The following is a 24,339-nucleotide window of genomic DNA, read 5'->3' on the forward strand; positions in this document are numbered from 1 at the left end:
TGACACAAAGCTCATTTGTGAATCATAGTGGTATGATAGAACAATATTGGAATGGGCATATTTATATGGCACTATAGAGAAGTGAATGTTGATCATATTCATCTCTGACTTGCACATTCTACAGTGACATATAGCAACAGGCATCCAACAGTGAAAGCATTTGATTCTTGTAATGGAATCAATCATCTTTCAGTTTTAAGAGGAAGCTTTAAGTGGCAGAGCTGAAATTATGTCAGTAGGAAAAGATCATAGTATAAATAATCCTCCTGGAAGTTTGAAGATCTGAAGTTGTTATAAACCTCACTATTATTTATGACATAAGGTCTGCTATGTGAGGCAGTTCTCTATGAATGGCAGCTCAACATCTCTTATGGTCTGTTCAGCATTATGTAAACCTTCTATATCAATGACAATATTATAGTCTTGTTCACAATGTGAACAAGACAGATGTAAATCTTGGATACCCTATCTTCTGATTTTGGCATCATTTCACGATGATCATTTGTGGAGGTATGCAAGAATCCTCTTATCAGTAACCTAGAGTTCATGACTTGTTGAGAAGCGTTCAACTCTTGTGGATGTCATCTTGAGCAAGGCTTTCAATATTCAGTCCTGATTTGCAATAGGAGGTTCCTGTAGTAATGTCTGTAATACGACAGTTGCATCAAGGTTTGCAGTATAAAGTTTGTATGGCAATAAGAGTGTTTACTTTGCAGATTTCTGAAAGTGTATCAGTTTCATTAGCACTTGCTTTCAGCAAAGAAGAAGATTGCAGTTGTTGTATTGACTGGTATCAAGGGAATTGATTCAGAATTAAATCCAGCATCCCATTATTCTGGCAGACTACAGAAGGTATCTATGCAAGGGTGATTTTACATTCAGAAGTATTCATAAAGACTTGTTGTCACATCACCTCCTTGCAGCATGATAATCTTTGACATTGGATTGATGATCTCCTAAAGCAAGGATTCAGAGGGAGTTGTAATGTTTTAAGGATGTCTGTCCATCAGATGATAATCCTCAATTTTCAAATGAAAAGAGGTAATTTAAGATGTAAGATCTAGCATTGTTCCTAAGCATTAAAAGCCTAGTAAAATGCAGCAACTATTGATCCAGATATAGACTACGCATGGGGACACTGGGGTATACCTTGATATGAAGACTCTAAGTCAATTTATGGTCAAGCCCTATATATTGGATAGGTTGCTCATTAAGATCATCTAAAAGTATGGTGTTGATCTGACAGTACAACAAATGAAAAGAGCACATCTAAGTTCTATATATATGTTGAGGACGACCTTTACTTCCTAAATAAATTAAAGTCTGAATTCTGTTACTCCAAAGCACTATTGAAGTCGAATGTATGAATTTAAGGAAATTCTTCAGCAATCATTTATGCACATGTTGTTGTATATTTCAGAATAGGATTCAAAGAATCTAGTGTTTCACATGTTGACACCAAATACCACTTTATATGGTACAGCAAAGGACATTCTTGTTTTATGGCATGTTTGGGTGGATACGTCTCATGATGGTCACTTTGCACTCTGGAAAGACAAGCTTAGGCTTGTGGTCTCCCTGAGTAAGAGGGAGTAGTTAAATTTTTCTTCATCAAGATATGCAAAAGCAGAGGATTACTAAGTGCTGCCAAGATCTCTGCTGTAAATCAACATGTTTGTTGTGTATACATCTATATGCTGCCAGATGGAGCTATGAGGCTCCCATTGACGATTTGATACCATCACCAAGATCTAGTCTTGATTTTCAGAAAGCAGCCTAAACACTATTCCCTATATGAAGGGATCTTTGGTTAAGATTGAACATTGAGCTCTGGGAGCTCCTAGGAGCTTGGGGTACCTATTGAGCTATGAGCAACCATATGGTGAGTGGTTCACCTTCCCCTAGTGGTGTGTTGTGTACAGGGTGAGTGGTTCACCTTCCCTTGTGATACCCCATGGTGGTTGACATGTGTGTAGGGTGAGTAGTTCACCTTCCCCTACGACACATGTATGTGGGGTGAGTGGTTCACCTTCCCCTACTGTTGATGACATATGCATAGGATAAGTGGTTCACCTTCTCCTATGGCATATGAGCAGGATGAGTGGTTCACCTTCTCCTCTGGATACCCCAATAAGAGATGCACATAGGCATTTGTTGACATGTCAGTGGGACATGGTTCATCCTTTCCCCACATGTAGGATGCTCATTCTCTACGATTGTTGGTTGATATGTTGGTGGGACATAGTTCATCATTTCCCCACGTGTAGGATCCTTCCTACAATTGATTGTTGTGACTTGTGTTTGTAGGATGTGGATTATCCTTTCCCTACATGTGATTGTAACTTGTGTCTGTAGGATGTGGTTTATCCTTTCCCTACGTGTGATTGTGATGTGTGATTGTAGGATGTGGTTCATCCTTTCCCTGCGTGTGCTTGTAATGTGTGATTGTAGGATGTGGTTTGCCATTTCCCTATGTGTGGTTGTGAGAAGGATGTGACACATTATTTCCCTACTATTGATTCAGTGTCATCCTACCCATGTAGTCTGGGACACACGGGAAGTACCTCTCATCTAGCCAATGAGTTGGGAAAAGTAGTTAGGGACCATAGCATTACCGATGGACGCATCGAGTACTGTTGTACTCCCTATGACTAGGATGCATGGTGTTCTTCAACTTGATCTGGGATCAAGTCTGATTGAGGTTTTACCTCTAGACTCACTTTTGTCAGTAAAGAGTGATGTCTTGTGACTCACTCTCAATCAATTCTTCTTCAATATTACATCAGTGTTCAGCAGAGCAGAGACAGGATTTAGATATGGTTCATGGTGACAAGATGGCTTTATGATCAGTGACAGTGGCTGATGGTTTGACAGGTGGAATTCTCCCTAGTTGAGAGGGAGTGTTAAAATTGACAACTAGGACCAAATTCCACTTTGGTCTGCCCTTTAAGGAAGATTATTGTGGCATTGAATTCCTCTTTTCGAGAGATCCAAAATTGACCTTCAGAACACCAAATTTGGATAAGCGAAAATATTTATTCACCTAAAAGAAATTCTACAAGTCATGACCTTATTAAGGCAGGAAAATTGAAAATTTGAAATTTAAATTTGCCTCCACAAGTATCATGTCTATTTGCATATATAGGTGTCCTCCAACCTCATTTAGAGGACAACCTGTTAAAATTGGCAACTAGGGCCAAACTCCATGTGGGTCATCTTATTTATGGCAGCTGATATTTTTCTTGGATCCCTCTCATCGAGAGGTGTAGGATTGATCTAAAGATCAACCGATTCCGATAAGTATTCATGAAGTTATGAATTTAATTGCGTTATAAGACAATTCGTCAAGGTCGGCCAACAACCAAATAAACCCCACATGTGCTCAACGTTTTAGTATAAATAAAGGTGGCCTTCAAGTCATTTCAACACACTTTGGATCTCTTCCTCTCTCTACTTGTCTTTGGGTTTTAGTAGGAGGAGAGATCTAAGGGATAACGCTGCCCTGATCCAGAAGGCAGAAAACCGAAACTGCCGGAAAAGCCAAAAAAGTTGGAACTGCCGGAAAATCCGGAACTGCCAGAAAAGCCGGAGAAGTCGGAAATGCTGGAAAAGCCAGAAAAGCCATAACTGCCGGAAAAGCAAGAAAAGCCGGAACTGCAAGAAAAGCCGGAACTGCCAGAAAAGTCGGAAAAGTCGGAAAAGCTGGAATTGCCGGAAAACCCAAAAAAGATGGAAAAGCCGGAAAAGCCAAAAAAGCCGAAACTGCCAGAAAAGCCGAAAAGGCCGGAACTACCGGAAAAGCCGGAATTGCTGGGAACGACCGGAACTGCCGGAACTGCTGGGAAAAGCCGGAACAACCGAAGCATCTATCTCCGAAGGAGAGTAGCATGCAAGGGACAACTAACTAACATTGGGATAGTTGTATGATACTTAGCAGCAAATACACCAAGCATGCAATGTTACAGCTAGCATGCAAGGGACAACTAGCATGCAACAGCAAGCATGCTAAGGACAACAAGTATGCTAGGGACAACAAGCAAGCAAGGGACAATAAGCAAGCAAGGTGCAACCAACACATAGGTCAGGATGGCAACATGGTGCAGCAATGGCACATAATGCAGAACAGTGATGGGTATAGTCATGATTAATGAAGCATGATGAGAGGCAGCGTAGTGATGATGGGTGCAGCATGGTGCAGCGCCATGAGGTGCAGCATGATGACGAAATGCAACTCAACGATAGGTAAAGGAGTCACCTTGGAGAATCAGTTGAAGCAACATGTCTTCAACTGATCTCATGTATCATCTTCTTAGAGATGGTCTATGCTCTTATCTAGATAAGTCAAAGTGTTGACTTCTATTGTAAACATACTATCTCTCTCTCTCTACTGAACTATTGAAGAACATATAAGAAGAATTGATCAAGGGTTTCCCCACAATGGGGTTTTTCCCTGGCTAGCGCCACATCTTGTGTCCTCTTGTCTTGCCTTGTCTTCTGCGATTTATGCTTATGTTCTATCTACAATTTACTTTAATGCTGATGTGATTGCTAATCTAGAAAAGATATTGAGCTAACTGTGAAAATTGAAATAAATTGCTCTAAGCATAGAACATACCTAAAATTAACATGGTATCAGAGCTAAGGTGAAGGCAATGCCCAAGCAAGAGTGAAAGAGCAATCACCGAAGACAGTTGGGAAAAAAAAAAGTATCAATGGATTCCTCATCCCTCTTCAAATTCACCAAGGGTGAAGTCGAAGCAGAGAATATTATCAGAATGGCGCAGCGGAATATGGCCTACCTAAAGATCACTTCATTGGAAGACCAGATCTCAAGGTGGAAGGAAAGGCAGATAAGTAGTTCCGCCATTATGCGAAGGATTGTCTGAATGGCAGGGACACATCACTTGATGATGATAACAATCATTTCAGGAACATCTTCAATGATCAAAGGAATGATCGGTAATGCAGGTCATCAAGGAGATGGTCAACTCTTCATAAAAAGCAAGGAACCCCAGGTATGAAGAATCAAATGTTGTTTTTGATAAGATAAAGAAGCATTATCTTGTATTGGCCCTCTCCTTCAGATTCTTTGGGAATTTGGCTTATAGATTGTAGTGCTTCAAGGTAATTCATCGGATAAATGGGTGCACTCTCTAATTTGGTAGAGATGGAAACAATCGTGGGTATATACTTGGAGTCGATGCCACCTATCCCAAAAAGGGTGTAGGGAATGTTAACTCTCAATTGAATGAGGGTAACTCGATTCATTTACAGAATCTCTTTTATGTACTTGATCGCAAGAAGAACCTGGTGTCCATCTCAGAAATGGAAGTCAAAGGTTTCAGGGTGGCATTCATCGATGGAAAGGTACGTGTTAAAAAAAATAGAATTTTCAAAGATGCTTTTTCTCATGGGTTCTGGGTTGGAAATTCGTATCAAGTTGTAGGATGGTCCATTGGGGATCATGTCAATTGAAATATCGCATCTATAACACCGGAGGTCTACCTATGGGGCCTTACCCGATGTGAGTTAGATGATGATAGGGATGTCTGAATTCAAGTAGAGCATGAAGGTACATGTCTAAGATGTACCGAAGGAAAATCTTATAAGGGGACCATTCCCCTCATGCAGCAGGTCCACAAGTTTGGAACAACCCGAGGAGTTTGAGATTCATGATCGGGAATCTCATGTATACAGGTGGAAGAAAGCCGTTTGTGGCTTGAAGCAAAACACCCCGGGCGTAGTATGAAAGGACTGATAGCTGTCTGATAAAGCTGAGATTCACTAGGAGTGAAACCAATCCAAACCATTACTCAAAGGTTGTGGATGATAGACCTCTCATACCGGCACCTTATGAGGACGACCTATTTCTAACAGGTGCAGACCCTCTCATTTGCAGAAGTAAGAGGGAGTTGGATTACGGATGTGGAATGATAAACTGCAAGCCTCTGACTACATCGAGGATCTTAACTTTCAGAAGTTATATGGTAGTGATGTTGGACCAGATTTGGGAAATGCCTTTGAGTTTCATAAACTGATTCGCGTTGATGTTCTTGGTGAACTTCCGTCCGAACATATGTTTTGCAGTTAGCATGGTGAGCTCATATTTGGTTGAGCCTCACTGGATTGGTGCCAAGAATCTTCTGAGATATCTTCGGGGCACAATCTCTCATGGATTGAGATACACTGTCGGAAATATGAAACTGCACAATTATTCGAATGTTGATTGGGCAGGCAGTGTGGAGGATCACTAGAGCACTTCTCAATGCTAGTTCTCTTCGGATTCTACTTCGATATCATGGATGAGCAGGAAGCTGAAGTCGGTTGCTATAGGCACCACCGAGACCGAATACATAGCTACAAGTATGATCTCGTGTGAAGCTGCATGGTTGCAGAAGCTCTTAAGTGAGCTGTTTGTACACATGATGAATACCACTGTGATTCTCTGTGACAACCAGAGGTGGGATTCAATTATTGAGGAATCCCGTATTCGATGATTGCTCCAGTAGATAAACATTAGATACTGCCTTATCTGGGATATGGTAAGTCGATGAGTGAGGAGGATCCATCGCATTGAGACTGATGTACAGGGCGCATACATTTTCTCAAAACCCTGGGGAAAGGTCAAATCTGTGACTTTCCCGAACGACTTGGAGTCGTCGAGAGACCTTCTTATAAGGGTCCTGCATGTTGCATGCATTGAGCTCTGGGAGCTCTGGGGGGCTTGGGGTACTTACTGGAGCAACATACGACCACAGGGCGACTCACCCCCCCTAGTGGTGCACTATGTACAGGATGACAGGTTCAACCTTCCCCTGTGATACCCCATGGCGACTATGGAACAGGATGATTAGTTCTCCTGTGGGCCAGGATGATTAGTTCTTCGTGGCATCCACTGACAGGATGATTCGTTCTCCTGTGGACAGGATGATTAATTCTCCTGTCGAGGCATCCTACCCATGCAGTCTGGGACTCATGAGAAGTACCTCTCATCTGATCAATGAGCAGGGAAATAAGGATAGGGACGATATTAGTACTATCGATGGACGCATCGCTGTATCTACCGTACTCCCTATGCTAGGATGACCTCCATTGATCTGGGATCAATGAAACTGATCTAGGATTAGTATGAGTGATTTGAGACACTCTCTTGTGATATTGATCTGGGATCAATAAAACTGACTTCGGGTCAGTAAGAGTGATGTGACACACTCTCTTCAAATGAAATTGTCTTCGGGTTAGTAGAGAATAGTATGAGACATTCTCGATCAATTCTTCTTCTTCATGGTTCAGCAGAGCAGAGCTCAGCAGATCAAAGCAGAGCAGAGCTCAGCAGATCAAAGCAGAGCAGAGCTCAGCAGATCAGAGCAGAGCAGAGCAGTGCAAGGCACTGATGGCAGAGATAGTACAATCGGACATATGGATCAATGGATGGAGTTCTCCCTAGTTGAGAGGGAGTGTTAAAATTGGCAACTAGGGCCAACTCCATATGGGTCATCTTATTTATGGCAATTGATATTTTTCTTGGATCCCTCTCATCGAGAGGTGTAGAATTGATCTAAAGATCATCCAATTCCGATAAGTATTCATGGAGTTATGAATTTATTTGCGTTATAAGACAATTCGTCAAGGTCGGCCAGCAACCAAATAAACCCCACATGTGCTCAACGTTTTAGTATAAATATAGGTGGCCTTCAACTCATTTCAACACACACTTGGGATCTCTTCCTCTCTCTACTTGTCTTTGGGTTTTAGTAGGAGGAGAGATCCTAAGGGATAACGATGCCCTGATTTAGAGGGCAGAAGGTCGGAACTGCTGGAAAAGACAGAAAAGCCGGAATTGTCGGAAAAGCCAAAACTGCTGGAAAAGCCGGAAAAGCCAGAACTGCCGAAAACGTCGGAACTGCTGGAAAAGTCAAAATTGCCGGAAATGCCGAAAAAGTCGGAAACGCCAGAACTGCCAAAAACTGCCAGAAAAGCCGGAATTGCCAGAAAAGTCGGAACTGCCGAAAAACCCGGAAAACCCGAAAAAGTCGGAACTACCGTAAAAGCCAAAAAAGTCGAAACTGCCGAAAAGGCCAGAAAAGTCGAAAAAGTTGGAACTGTCGAAAAAGCCGGAAAAGACGGAAAAGCCAGAACTGCTGAAAAAGCTGGAAAAGCCGGAACTGCTGGAAAAACCGAAACTGCCAGAAAAGCCAGAAAAGTTGGAACTGCCGGAACTTTCAGAAAATCCAGAATTGCCGGAAAAGCCGGAACTGTCGGAAACAGCCAGAACTGCCGAGAATAGCCAGAACTGCCGGGAACTTCCGGAACAGCCGAAGCATCTGTCTCCGAAGGAGAGCAGCATGCAAGGGACAACTAACTAACATTGTGATAGTTGTATGATACTTAGCAGCAAATACACCAAGCATGCAATGTTACAACTAGCATGTAAGGGACAACTGGCATGCAACAGCAAGCATGCTAAGGACAACAAGCATGCTAGGGACAACAAGCAAGCAAGGTGCAACCAACACGTAGGTCAAGATGTCAACATGGTGCAGCAATGGCACATAATGCAGTATAGTGATGGGTACAGCCATGATTAATGAAGCGTGATGAGATGCAGCATAGTGATGATCGGTGCAGCATGGTGCAGCGCGGTGAGGTGCAGCATGATGATGAAATGCAACTCAATGATAGGTGAAGGAGTCACCTTGGAGAATCAGTTGAAGCAACATGTCTTCAACTGATCTCATGTATCATCTTCTTAGAGATGATCTATGCTCTTATCTAGATAAGTCAAAGTGTTGACTTTTGTTGTAAACATACTATCTCTCTCTCTCTCTGTTGAACTATTGAAGAACATATAAGAAGAATTGATCAAGGGTTTCCCCACATTGGGGTTTTTCCCTGGCTAGCGCCACATCTTGTGTCCTCTTGTCTTGGCTTGTCTTCTGCGATTTATGTTTATGTTCTATCTGCAGTTTACTTTAATGTTGATGTGATTGCTAATCTGGAGAAGATATTGAGCTAACTGTGAAAATTGAAATAAATTGCTCTAAGCATAGAACATACCTAAACTTAACACATCCTATGAGCACCTATATCTGAAATAGGGCAGCGGATCTGAGGCTAGGGCAAGGAGGCAGCTAGTAGGAGTTTGGGGAGAAGATTGTCTTCCTCTTAGGTGCAGATGTCTTGCAGAGAAAGGCAGCGGCTGTCTGGGTTAGCGAGGAGGTGTTTTAGGGTTGATTTAAGATGATCTAGGGTAGAGGACTTCTGGCCAAATCAAGACACAGGAGCAGAGGTGAGTTGGGTGTGTTTGTATGTTTGTTTTATGATCTATCATCTCTGTTCAGAGGGCCACAGGGCTGAGCTTCTATAACATCACTGTTGGGAACTATTATGAGAGTAAAGAAACCTTATTTGGGAGTGTTTACCCTAGCCGCAGTCAACCTACGACAGGTCGTTGATGTTCAGAGGTAGCGAAGGCTGAATCAAGGTGTTTTCACACCCTAGGTAGGCCGCATACAATATTGTAACAGATGTGTTCATTGTGGAGTGACTTGTGATGGTTCCAAATCCTACATAATGCAAGAAGGCAATGTTGAAGGGCTACTAGTTTGAACAAAGAATCACAGCGTCTTGGAGCTAAATTAGGTTCACTGCAACGCCGTAACTAAAGCTCAGAAGTTTGCACAGAAGCCTTGGGCAGCAGCAGCGTATGTCACCATTCAGAGGACATTATGTGACTGCTCTAGAATTGCAACTGTTTAATCTATTTACCTAAGGTCAGAGTTTTCCAAGCCAATTTTGACTTTGAATTGATGTACTCTCTCTCTCTCTACTAAACAATTGAATAATAAGAAGAATTAATCTAGGGTTTTCCCCATATTGGGGTTTTTCCCTGGCTTATGCCAATTATTGTGTTCTCTTGTCTTGGCTTGTCTTTTGCATTAATGTTGAATGTTCTTTCATCAGTTATTGTTATAATTCAATGACTAATATGATTGTCAATGGAATAAAGAATGGGCTCATGAAGTAACTGATCTAAGCAAAGAACATGTTAAAATTAACACTACTGCTTTGTTCCATCTGCAGTGTTGCCAACCCTGCTCTCTGTTGCTCAATCTTTGGCCCTCCTAGCCACTCGAATTGTCTCTCTGACACTCCTCGACACCATCCGACACTAGTCCATCCTGCTACTTCTGATCTGGGCTCCCATACAAGGAATTGATCCAAGAGGTGGGCTCCTCAAGGATCTTGCCCATCTATAGCTCTTCCGAACTACAGCTCCAAATCAACCCACCTCCCTCCTGGAGGTATCTCGGCTGTCATGGTGAACTCCTCGATCTTCGCGGGCGCAGCCTTCAGATCGGGCTTCTCATCTTTGTCCTTCTTCCTGAGAGGACACTGTGTAGCGTAGTGACCCATCTCACCACACTTGAAGCGCTTTATCTTCGAGACGTCCTTCTTTCGCCTTCGTTGCCCCTTAGATACAAGGGTTGCATTCTCCTCCTCCTCCTTGGGCTTCAACCCATTGTTGTTGCTTCCATCAAGTTTACATTTGACTAAGTCTCTCCTCAGCTCCTCTTGCTTGAGAGTTGCCCACATCTCATCCCAATTCAGCAAAGTCATCCTACCCAGGATACTTTGAAGTTTGGACAAAGACTTGCCACTCATCTGAGGCAGAATTGAGGGCCAGTCTAACCAACTCTGAGTCTTGAGGTGTAGACCCCACATCAGATAACTCATCACGGGTCTCCTGAACCTTCATGAGGAATGGATCCACACGCTCCCCCTTCTGCATCTGAGCAAATCTCAGTTTTTGCTCAAGGTACATCTTTCGCTGCTCGGAAGATCCCTAATACAACATAGACAACGCATCCCACATCTCCTTAGATTACATCATCCTTCACTTCGTCGAGGATCATTCTTTTTGCCTTCGCCATTTATGCCTTGTACTTCTTCAACGGATCTACATCTACAGGCACAGCCACCACGCTGTCAACATATGTCTTGAGAGCATGCTCATCTAGAAGGAATAACATTCTAGCCTTCTAGATGACATAGTTGGATGCTCAGTCCAACTTATCATGATCTCTCAAGCCATTGGCCGCCATTTCTACCACAAGAACTATCGAATGACCTCCTCTCTCCTCTGCGCAACACTAGACGGGCCTACCCACTCCCTGCTGGAGCTTGTAAATCTAACCCTCTCCACTGCTGCTCAGCAAGTGAGAATTCAGACTCCTTGGCTAGAAGTTCTCTGATGAAGAAATTTCCTCAATCGTGCTTCTTCCTTCTCTTCTGATGTCTTTCTGCTCAGCAAAACAGCCTGCAAAAAAGATTGCGTCCCACCAGCTTCTCCTCATGCTGAGGCTTCAGCGTTGCTCCCTCTGCCATGGCAAGATCTTAATCTATAGCCCTTCTCTCTGTCGACTCACTCAGAGAGAGACTGCCTCGAAATTCAGCCCTCCGGCTAAGACTACACAAACCCTCTGGGGTTTCGAACTACTGCCTCCTGCAGCTTTTTCAATCTCCCTCTTCTGCTCAACATTGGGTTCTTTGGCACTGTTATTCTTTCTTCACCTGCACTGCTCTGATACCATGTGAAAATTCGAGAATCCCAGCCGAATCTACTACTGCAGCAACTGATTAAGCTTCTATTTGTTAATTACTGAAACAAATTATTTATTACTTCCTACAGCAAATATCGAAGCTAATACAACTGCAACCTTCACTTAATTAATTAATTTTCCCAAAACAAGAACAGAACAATAGAGAAAGATCCACACAAGTGACAGTATTTTTTGGACAAATGTCCCCGGAAAAACCCAATGCGGGAAAATCGGTGCAACAGATATGAGAGTTTTTATTATTATGTAGAAGTATTCTGAATACAACTTTGGATTCCCTCTCAGCAATCCAGTTACAGAGAAAATCACTTGGAAAGAAAGACTGGTGAGATTACCTCAGCCAACATTATTGATCCCGCCTGATCCAGCAGTCGAACTGTGAGTTCCTCGGCTACTTCTGCACTGCCCCTGCATGGACCCTACGTCAGCCTCTAAGTCATTGCATCAGCCCAACTGAGAATCGATCTACCTTCATGAGCCTTTTCCAGCCCTCCCGACTTAGAAACGTCAGCTCCTTCAACAAAATTGGACCTCTGCACTGGAAGCTGTTGCGCCGCTCTGCAGTGGGGCCTGCGTGAGCCCTTCCTGGCTCTGCATTTTCCTCTTTTCCCTCTGCGTTGCCTCCTCTGTGTGTCTTTCTGCCTCTCTGCTAAGTATTCTTGGCTCCGGAGAAGATCCTCTAGCCAAAACTCTCTCTGCCCCTCTCTGCAATAGCTCACTATTGAAATTCTCCCAACAGTTGCTCTGCTTCAGAAAATCGAACTTCTGAACTCTTTGTGTGTCTTCCAAGTGACCCTCAAGCCTCCTTAAATAATATCCTTGTTGAAATTCAACGGCCCAGATTAGAAGCTAATCAATGGCTAAAGATCATTTCTGCTTGATCCTCATCTTCTTCTAGAAGTTACACCCACAGTTTATATTAATACCCTTTAATTATTTTATTTTCCTAAGTTTAGACTTAGGGTCCCTTTAAATATAATTAATTACTTTAATACAACTGTTTATGGGTGGAATTTCCCAAAACGCTTTCTGGGTTCTTTGGAATACATGAGCCTAAGCCTCTCTGCAAAATTTCGGACTTAGAGCACATCTGATGCTATCACAAATCAAAAAAATTCTCTTCTAAGTACATCTTCCGTTGCTCGGAAGATTCTTCGTATAGCGTGGCTAAGGCTTCCCACATTTGTCGGGCAATATCCTTGCCGGCTATATGGGATACTACATGATGTCGAAACCCGTCAAGAATGATTCTCTTAGTCTTCGCCATCTCAGCCTTGTACTTCTTGAGTGGATCTGCATCGACAGGCACAACTACCACACTATTGACATACATCTTGAGATCATGTTCATCTAGAAAGCAAGAGATCTTAGCCTTCTAGATCACATAGCTAAAGGCTCCGTCCAATCGATCTTGATCTCTCAATATTGTTGCTGCCATCTCTCCAAAAAAGTCAAACTGCTCCCTCTCTCTTCTGTGCAGCTGCTAGCTTGTTCTACGCACTCCTTACTGGAGTAAGCATATTTGCACTTGCCTACTACTACTCCGAGTGAGAAATCGAATTCCTTGGCTAGGAATTCTTTGAGGAAGAAATTCCCTTGATGTGCCACCTGAAGACTGCTCTGCGCTGAAGGTGTTGTTGTGTTGCTCCCTCTGTCGCTGAAAAATCTCAATCTGGAAAAACTCTCTCTGTCGACTCACTCAAAGAGAGATTTTTCCTTGAGAATCTTGCCCTCCTAGCAGTAGATTGTGCAATCGTTCTGGCGATTCGATCTGTTGCCTACGCAACTCTTCGATCTCCCTCTTTAGCTTAGCATTGGGCTCTTTCAGCTCTTCTCTTGCACTCTAATACCATGTGAAAAATCGGTGACCCGATTCCCTACTGCAACAACTGATTATATTTCTCCTACTTGTTAATTTTCTTAATCAAGTTATTTACAGTGTTACACAGTAAACATCAATATAAATATAACTGCAGCCTTCACAACATAAACAATATGCGGAAACAAGTACTGAGCGAGAAAGAAATAGCACACACACAATTGACACCATTGTTTCTGGACAATGTCCCTGGAAAAACCAAATGCATGAAAACCAGTGCAGCAGCTAAGGGTTTTAATTATTATGCAGCAGCTTCTGGCTACAATCTTTGGATGCCTTACTGGCTATCCAATACAGAGAATCTGTCTGGCGGAGAAATTAGTGAGAAATACCTCACATTATCACTGGCGATTCCACACTGATCCAGCCCACTGAATGGCTAGCCCCAAGCTACCTTTGCGCAGCCTTTGCGCTGCTCTGCATCACAGTTGATAGGGACTGTGTCACTCCCTTTGGCTGATCGATCTGCTGGTTGGATGCTCGATCCTCTGGCCCTCTAGTCTCACACCTCGGTTCTTGACACTGGATCTGATTTTCTCCTCAACAAATTTGCGAATCTCCTCTCAGGCTCTACGCTGCCTCAGCCTGGCTTTACGCTGCCCAGCGTGGCTCTAGGCTGCCTCTTTTGGATCTCTCTCTGCCTCCTTTGCAATGTATCCCCGGATCAGGAAACTCTCCAACTAGAAACCTATCTCTACCCCTCACTGCAAGAAATCGCCTCAATGACCTCTCTAGCAACTACTGCGTTGCTCTCTTGAGAAATCGATCTCTTGATCTCACTCTATGTGTTTTCCAAATGCCCATTAAGCCTCCTCTTATAATCTTCTCGTTGATCAATCAATGGCCCAGATTAGATTCTAATCAATGGCTCAGATCATATTGACTTGATCCTCGTCTTTTTCTAGAAGATTCACACCCAGTTTAATTAATGCACTTTAATTCTTTTAATTTCCTAAGTTTAGACTTAGGCATCCATTAAAAATAATTAATAATTTTAATTAAACCTCCTTCTAGCGGAATTTCCCAAAACGATTTCTGGGTATTGTGGAATGCATGTGTCCTAGCCTCCCTGCAAAATCTTGAGGCTAGAGCACATCCAATGCTACCAAAAATCAACATTTCATGCAGAAGCTATGATAAGCTTGAATTTTGGAAAGGCTCAATATAATTCCTTCATCTATGATGATAAGATGAAAATCATGAACAAGAGAAATGACCTAGATCATGTCACAAGATTAAAGAGTAAAGATGGCTCCGTGATACCTCGAAAGGAAGCAAGCTCGATACAAGAAATGTGAAGGAAAGAGGGAGCAATGTAGCTATGAAGAACAAGTAGTTGATACTCTTTTGAAGACAAGTTATAAGGCTTGTGGTGTTGACTTCCCAATTTGAAAGGAACTCAGGAATCTCCCTTGGTTTTGAGAGGGAGCAAAGGAAGTCTACTTAAAAAGGAGCAAGGATCTGTTATCTAATCAAAAAGAGAATAGGGATATCTTCTCGGGTCGAGGGCATGATCTTGGACATCACATATGCATTCTCTTCTGGTAAGACTAAGTAAAGGTCGTAAAGAGAGAATGGTGAAGGATTGGATAAACATCTGTGGTTTCCTTGAGGATAAAGAATCCAAGAAAGGAAAGGTATTGACAATCTTTGAGGATGGGACAAGTATCCAAGATAAGAGTGGTCGAAGAGGATCAATATTCTAAGGATTCAGGATTAGGAATCCAAGATAAGAATAGTCCCAAAAGGACATACCTTGTGAACATTCGGATAGGGTATGTGCCTTATAGAGGTAGTGTGGTATCACACGTAAAGCATCCCATCAAAATGCTCTTGAATAAAGTAGAGCTTGTCTAGTTAAGCATCAGAGACAGTGTTGCATAAGGATGATGTTTACATTTGGTTTATCAATATGACTCTTCTTATGAGAACTCTTTAGTTTGAGAATGATGTTGTACTAGTTGTACAATTATGAATACCTCCCCAATTAAGAAGAAGCGTTGGAAATGTAACTAGTTTTGGTCTTCATAATTGTTGTTGTACTCATTTCAATATGTATCTTATGTAACAAACAAAAGAAGAAAAGAAAAAGTTATTATTTTTAAAAAATGGGTTTCATGCTCATTATTGATGGTCTTCTAGGTAAAAGCATGTTCTTCATGCTTCTAGGGTTTGTTCGGTCATAGGATGTAATGTCTTAGGTCAAGAGATTAAACATCATGTTTATAAGACCATTCCGGCAAAATGTATCTTGTCAAAGGAATTTATTTTGAGTTTGGAAAGCCCTAGAAGCCTCCTAGCACAAGTCGGCCCTGGCAGAGACAAGTCGGCCTAAAGAGGGGTATTTGACCCACACAAAAAGGTATAAATAGAAGGAGTTCAACCTCATTCACTCACTCATTTGATTTGCAATAGAAGAGTTCAATCTAAAGTGCGAAGTTGAGGAAGAAGGACAAGAAAATCAAGAAGGAAGCAATAGCTGAAAGAAGGAAAAATCGAAGTTTTTCCCTAGTTCTCCCTCACACATGCCGAGTAGCAGTGCAATTGCAGGGGTCGAAGTTGCAAGGGCCGAAATTCTGAAGTTGTGTAGTTGCAAGTCTAAAATTTTGTATCTGGGAGGCCAAAAGTCTGAGTTTGATGCAGTATTGGAAGGGTTTGTCTCTAGTTCTTTTGATTTGACTTTGACTTAATTAGAAGGTCATCTTGGAGGGTTGACTTGGTGCTTGGAGGAGGCTTGGGTTTGGGTCTTGGTTGTCTCATTTGAAGCAAATTCTATAAGAAGAGAAGAGTTTTTCAGGTTTTGCCCTGGCTTGGAGCCTAATATTTGTGTCTATTGTCTTTGAAAAAGATCTAATAAAGAAACACAAGAAGATAAATAAAGTTCACAACCAAGTATTAAGGTTAAGGAAATCTAAAGTAAGAAGCTACCATATTGTATTTTCCAACAAATGGGACATGGATATAAGGAAGAGATGGAGAGTTTTAAGTATGGATTACCATGTACATATAACATCAATCATTGCCTTCTACTAGTGCCCCTCTTGAATAGTAAACATAAATACTCCAAGGAAGGTCACAGTAGACTAGAGACAAGGGATAACCACCAAGGTGAAGCATAGGAACAATAATACAACCAAAAGCAGTCTATCATCAAATTCAACCTATGATCCATCTAGAATTCCCTAAAACATTAAATGAAAGCACTTGAATACAAAAATAGTTAATGTACCTTATAAAAGATGACTAACTTTCATCTGATGAGTAAGCTAGATGAAATAAAGAACTAATTAGAGCATGGATGGGAGGCCTTGAGGCTAGCTATATGTGGATCATCATAGGTCTACTGGTTGGCAAGCTGAACAAATAGGGGAAAGTTTTTCTCCTAGGGGTTAACCACTTGGGTGGGTAACAAGTACCTATATCACCAATCTATAGAAATAATTCACGAAATTTATATGGCAAGGACAAATATATGAAATCTATGGCAAATCCCCAACCACCATAATGACCTCCTCATAGTGAATAAAGATGTTGAAACCCAAAAGTTAGTTGTAGAATAACAAATAATAATATAATTATAATCTAATTTAAAGTCATAATCTAACTAGAGGCCAAAATGATGTATGAAACCCCTTGCTTATAGGCCAAGAAAACCCTTCTATCCAGTGATTAATTGTTAAAATAAGTGTATAGTATTTATTGAATCCAATCTATATACTAACCCTTTACATCTATTGTTTACTTATTCCTATCTTACATCTATTGTTTATTTACTCCTCTATGGTTTAGAAAATCATCTCAAAATTTGTATCTGATAATATTCAAAAATACATAAAATACGTGCATAAAAACCTGAATAAAAATCCAATCTTTAAGGTTATGTAGGGTTATTTCTAAAACTAAAATGAAATCTGATTTTGGAATGACACCTTATTGAAAAAAAAATTATATATTTGTTTGTGTTTTCCCTATGTCATTTTGAGCTGCATCTTATCCTAAACTTTCTAAAAAATTGACATCCACGCATACCCCTACAAAACTTACATCCCCAAATTCCAAGTCCATATCACTATCCATATTCTAGTAACATCTTAACAACTTTGTGCCACTACATAATGCATTTAAACTACAATGACGAAGCCCCATCTACACAAGTCCAAGAGCTTTTAGTTTCTGAAGATGAAATCAGTTGGTAAGGAAAGCCTTCTTGATCAGAAAATAACATCTATTTATAGTTCCATACATCCAAACATCAGATTGTTTGCAATAACCAGTACCATTATTTTACACTCAGACATCCTATAAGATGTCATAGTAGCGCATTTTGAAAATGTACTTCAATTCACCGGAACAGGATGGTATCTACTTTGCACAAGTGGGTATATAGAATAGAAAATGGGAAACGTCATTCAGCAGGTCCACATCAACTAATTCAGAAATATTTCCTTTTCCAGATGGTTAGGAAGTCCTATGGTCTTCGTTTCCACTGTAATAAGATCTGATCATACAAAGATGGTCATTATTCAATTCAAAAAGCCTTTTTCTTTTAAACTAGAAACTGAGTCTTTAATTACTTGCTCCATGGGTGTAAAAACGAGGCCCAGGTCAACAAGTTTCTTTGGAGGACTCTGAACTCGTAACAAACCAGGTTGTGTCACTTCAGTGAACCTGCAAATAAATCGACTGAGGTGAGCATGCTTACGTGGTTAACCATAGCAATCTCTTCATTTCAATGATCAGTCACTCATTGTTTCCATATTTTTCACATTATTTTTTTCCTCTTCAATCAGACACTTGACACTAAACAAGGATAAGTCAAGTTTACGCATTCCAAGTACAATTCAAAGAGCACGTTTATTAAGACTGTCATTTCACCAAGAGAAACGAGCTGCATTATACAGACCACTTTTGAGGGATATGTGTAACATCCATGCCTAATGCTGACATGTCATATGGAAAAAATGGGCCCAATATAATACTTAGAAAAAAATGAAAAAGCAACATCCCAGAAGCATGTCTGAGATGTGTAATCATTATAGTAAAAAATTAAAAATAATAAGAAGAAGAAAATCCATATTTACAAAAAGAAAATTTCAAAAAATAATAGCAAAGCATTAATTTATTTACACACAAACTAGCACAGATCCAACTTAAGTCAAAATCTTTTAAGCACTGAGCAACTTACAGCTCAATTTCTTTTTCATCCCTATCGGTGCTTAATAGTTCCAGAATTAAGATGGAACTATGCTGGTTGTAAAAACCAAAGAACTAAAAAAACTCCAGATAACTGAATTCCAATAACCATCAGACAAATACTTCATATATAATTACTCGTTGAAAGAATAACATGCAACAATGTAGAATTTCTCCAACATGTAATTTGCTAATGATATTTCAAGTTGGTCCAATGTAGAAAGGGTTTTCCAATATTTCAAAGCAACCCAATCGGAATTATCTCTCGAGAAAAATCCTAAATGGTAAACATTTATTCGTTCAGATTAGGCCAATCCCATGTCTTTTTTAAGTTGGATAAAATCTCCCGATACTAGACACGAATGTAATAAGCAGATATGATCTTGCAGTACATGATGGGGTTACTTCTTTCCCCAACTATAAACAACTTTGAATGTCTTCTGATAATGCAACTACAGAGTCACTTTCTGTCAAGTGAAACTCCAAAACACACTGTTAGACGAACAATTTATCAGTAGCCTGAGGATGTGTATGGTTGCCAAAAGAACATAATGCTCAGTGACACTGGCTATTGAGTCTTGAGCTTGACTGCCAACCAAAGCCTAATTATATCACTATATCCAACATTTTTACCAAAATATCAAGGTTTCAATAATCCTAGGAAATGCCAAAATGCAGATGCACATCAAAGGTGGAAGGCAGAGGCAAAGGCAAAGCTGAAGTTGGACAAGGAAGGAAATAATTGTCAAGAACAGCATTATTCCTCTCTCTCTTGAGTATATCAGCATTGATCATGGATATGAGATGACATGTGTTGGTAGAAAGTTGTCATTCATGTCAAAGGGCCATAAACAGCCCCGGAAGTAAATCAAGATTTTGGTGGTTGGGTCAAGGCAAACACAAGAATGGATTACACCATCTTGTAGTGCTCACCGAGACCATTCCAGCGAGCAATGGCTTGCCCTCTAACCTGTTAGGAAAAACACTAAGAGGGGGGGTGAATCAGTGTTTTACACACTTTCAATTTCAATTTCTTATTCTGATTATTATATGCGACTGCTGTAAAGGAAACTAGCGTATGTACGCGACTATTACTACAGAAACCTGCATATATCTAGATAACTAATCTGATCATTTGTACAACATTAATCAGTGCATTATTAGTCCATTATTCATTAATTAAACAATAAGTATGAGCAATTAAGAAGCAGATAGATGTTGATTTGGGGTAGCATCGGATGTGCTCTAGCCACGAAATTTGGTGGAGAGGTTGGGGCACATGAGATCTCCAATACCCAGAAAGGGTTTGGGCAGATTCTAAACAGTTCAGGAGATATTAAAATAATTAATATTTTTAATGGAGTCCCTAAGTCTAAACTTAGGGAAAATAAAATATTAATGTGTATTAATATGAAACTGTGTTAAAATGGTCCAAAAGACATGGATCAAGCCAGATCTAATCTTAGCCATTGATTAGGGACTTAATCTCGGCCGTTGATATGTCAACAGGAAAAGTATAAGAGGAGGCTTGAGGGTCACTTGGAGAATATACCAGAGTGATCAGTCATTCTATTCTCTAGAGTGGGGTTTGCTAAGAGAGAGAGAATTAGTGATCGGGAGATGAAGCTGAGGGGCATTTGAGTACAAAGAGACAGAGAAGCAGAGATAGTGTCGGGAAAGCAGCGCAGAAGCCAAGGAGAGTGACACAAAGCCAACCAGGGCCACGCAGAGGTAGCCAGGAGCTGCGCAGAGCCTCAGAGAGGTTAGCGTTGCTAACGCAAAGGGCCAGAGGGCTAACGCAGACCCATGCGGGGTGACGCAGGGCCAGCATGAGGCAGAGAGGGGCTGACACAGTCCAGAGAGAGGCTAACGCTAGGGTTTCTAGGGCAGATTGGTGCTGAGTAGCTACCGGAAGGATTATCCAAGGTTTCAGCCAGGAGATTTGTCAGAAACTGAGAGGTATTACTGCCAAGGAAATTCTCTGTTGGGTAGGCCAATTTCGGCACCCAAGTTGTACTCTGATATTGCTTAATAGGAAAACCCTCATATGGTTGCACCGGTTTTCCCACATTGGGTTTTTCTAGGGACATTAGTCCAAAAATAATTGTTTCATATGGTGTGTTTGTTTCTGTTTCTTTTAGTTGTTGATCTGTAATATGTTGAGCATGCACTAGTGTTTCTTTTCAGTATTTATATTGTAAATAACTTGTTAAGGAAAATAACAAGTAGGTAAGAATAAATCAGATAAAGTGCATGGAGGGTTTCTAATTAAGTAAACTTAGAAACTTCAACAATAGAACATAAACACACATAATCATATGAACACCAGAATTTTTTAGGTGGAAACCCAATGTGGGAAAAAAACACCGTTGTTGTCATCTTTGTCTTCTTTTATTGAAAATAATCTTCTTACAATCTTGTACTGGCACAGACTTTAACCAGTACCCAGGATCCTACCTGCAGAAGGCTACAACCTTCTCTCGTTTTCCAGCTCCTACTGGAAGGGGGCTACAACCCCCTTTGTGAAGATTGCTATCCTCAGCTCTTTGTGCATGACTTTTCAAAATGTTTCAAACTGGATCCACTCTCAACAATTCTGAAATCAACTACTCAAATATTGGATCATCAAATCTTCCAATGTAACCAATGCAACTTGATCAATTCAGAACAAATCATACCAATGCATAACCCTCATCAATCTACCAAGTCAAACATTGTTACCCATCACAGAAACCAGTCACTACCACTGCAAACCTTGATCAAGCATGCATCAGATTATATATGCTACTCTTATTGATCATACCTGCATATGTACGTGCTCCTCCTGAAGAATACCCACGTACATATCTCAAATTATTGATCACTGTACCATTGAATCAATCACCTAAACAGATATTGAAGCCAACATAAATCACTGAACCAAATACAGATTATCACACAACAGTGTCATCACTTAGTCAACTTCTAATTCATAATCAATTCAACCCAAACAATACTATCAAACACAGATTATTATAAGAAAGACTTCATTGATAGATAGCAGTGAACATAAAAGAACAGATCAACCATTATCATCAGCTCATACTACAAAACCCTAGTAAATGTACCCAACTCTTATAAAGCACTCATGCGTATGTACACGCCTTTCATACTTGACACCTGCATACAAATCTGTCCATACTGCAAAAAATATATGCAACTATTCAAAAGACGGTCCGTGTATGTACACGATCTTTCAAAGGCAAACCAACGTATAGATCTGAAATCACTGAGTCTTGCTTTCACTACAACCACAAAATAGACTTCGCAACCCTTACTGTCTCATATTCATGTTAGAGTATCATTAACCACAAATCTATCACAGTTAGATATTTTTAATAAGCAAATCAAACAAGTACATATGATACCATACTTCAAATTTGTGTCTTTTCCCTGCTCCTCAGTGCAAACTTGTTTCAAATCAAATCATTCATAGAAAACACAAAACTTGCACACATAACACTTTGATCTTCATCTCCTTATATAGCTTAGGCCTTAGCCAATACCTTAGGCCAATCCCTTAGTAATGTCGATGGTATTCTTTGACAGGATCAAATATCTGTTGTCGCGCTCATTACCATGGGCCAATACCATGGTAAAGACCCCTGGTATTGACAATCCCATGGTGTGGAAACTGTACGCGACTTTTCTTCACCATAACCACGTATGTACGCGGCCTTTATTCGCAGGACCCACGTATACTTTCCAAATTTCACTTGTATCATTCCTCTGTCTCTGAATTGATATCCCTTTGTCTATCTCACCTATAGCATCTGCATAACCATCATGTTGACATTATCAAGGAGGTTGTCATCAAGGACAACACATTAGTCATAATGCCAACAATCTCCCCCTTTGGACTTGATGGCAACCACTTTGGTGTTTGGTCACCACTATCTGTAGATACCTGTAAACACATTTGTATACATACCAAGCTTCTCTCCAACCATTCTTTTCCAAACACCAAGCTACTCTCCCCCTTTGACATCAAGGGCAAAGGGTTGATCAATGTTGAATGAAGAATTCTCATTGTAGGTCTGATCTGTTGAATATGAACATTGACCATACTCCCCGTGAGCATATGCTAACTTCAAGGAAGTACATGACTCTATGATTCAATCAAATATGACATTTCCTATCATCAAGGACTCATGCTTACATTAATCACCCAACACAGTGGTGTTACATATTTGACTCAACATTATAGCAAATGCCCAAAATAATGGGATTACATACATAATTGACTTGACCCCAGTAGACCAAACATGACTAAGTATTACAATGATTACATCATGGGTCTTTACATGACCTTTACATCAAGAGACAAATATGACATCTATGACCAAGATCAAAGCAAGACCTTGACAATCTTCAGCAACCATCATATACCATATAGGATCCTACATCATCATCATGTATCACCAATATATAAGAGAACCAAGGACATCATCATAAAGCATCATAATATAACTAGCTTCTTAAGCAACATATAGTCATCATCCAAAACTTCAGCAACAAATGTGTCATCAATAGCATCCCCAATCATAAGCATCATTATGTAACAAGTAATTCTCAAGAAATCATAATTCCAACAATGCACTTCTAGAAATATAGCAAATGCTCCCCTTGAACTAGAATCTATCCCTGAGAGTATCCCACTGTTTCTTCATCATAGAGAAATATACGCTATTGTCTAGAACCAAACTCGCATATATACGTGACTGTCCTTCATGAGATCCATGTACAGAAAGTAAATTGTAATAATTTGCAGTCCCATCTCCCCCTGAACATGAAAGATTTGTTAGAATAATTAACGAAGTGATGAGGCAGATACCACTCCTAGTGTATGTCTGAGATATTCAAAGAAATCACGTGAAAGTGGCTTTGTAAATATATCTGCAACTTGTTCCTATGAAGGGACATATTCCAATTTGACCTTTTGTTCAAGCACCTGCTCTCTCAGAAAGTGATATTTGATTGGAATATGCTTGGTTTTTATGTGCATGACAAGATTTTTCGAAATGCTTATGGCACTAGTATTATCACACAAAATAGGTATAGGTTGATGACAAGTGATTTGAATGTCTTGCAATGTTTGTATCATCCTTAGAAGTTGAGTACAATACGATGCAACAACAACATATTATGCCTTAGCAGTAGATAAAGCAAAGAAGCTTTGTTTTTTGCTGAACCATGATACCAAGTGAGATCCCAAATAAAATGCTCCTCGACTAGTACTCTTTCGATCATCAATATACCTGCCCAATCTGCGTCTATGTAAGCATGAAGTGCAAAATATGCATCTTTGGTAAATCCCTGAGTCGAAACATTCGACTTCTAAAATAACAGCAACATAGTTATTCGCCTTATTAGCATTAGATCGCCTTCTCTGCTGCTCCAATTTCTGCTTAGAGATCAAGTGGAAAACATCTTTAACAACAGTTCATTAGATAGATAAGAGATCATGTTCTTCAATGGAGTGTTTCTGAGAGATGGTCTATCAAAGAATCATTGTTAATATAGCTCATCAAGGATTTCATAAGCACCCTTTCACAGATAGTTTCTGCAATAATAATCAAGAATCACAAGCTCCCCCTAACTATATGC

At 40.4% G+C, this 24,339-nt stretch overlaps 1 protein-coding gene across 2 annotated transcripts in view; it reads right to left on the reverse strand.

Annotated features, from left to right (window-relative positions):
* Positions 1–17,704: 17,704 nt before the first annotated feature.
* LOC149163099 (cinnamoyl-CoA reductase 1-like) overlaps positions 17,705–24,339 on the reverse strand; it is a 128,402-nt gene continuing 121,767 nt past the window's right edge. For both annotated transcript variants that reach the window (XM_089437528.1, XM_089437527.1), the window contains exon 7: positions 17,705–18,168. In XM_089437528.1, coding sequence (XP_089293654.1) covers positions 18,024–18,168 — 145 coding nt within the window. In that variant the 3' untranslated portion in view covers positions 17,705–18,023. The remainder of the gene's footprint in view (positions 18,169–24,339) is intronic.

Source organism: Pinus tabuliformis, chromosome 5_2 (assembly GCF_031772625.1).
Source record: "Pinus tabuliformis cultivar Carrire ecotype Pingquan chromosome 5_2, CPIR1, whole genome shotgun sequence".
Lineage (NCBI taxonomy): Eukaryota > Viridiplantae > Streptophyta > Pinopsida > Pinales > Pinaceae > Pinus > Pinus tabuliformis.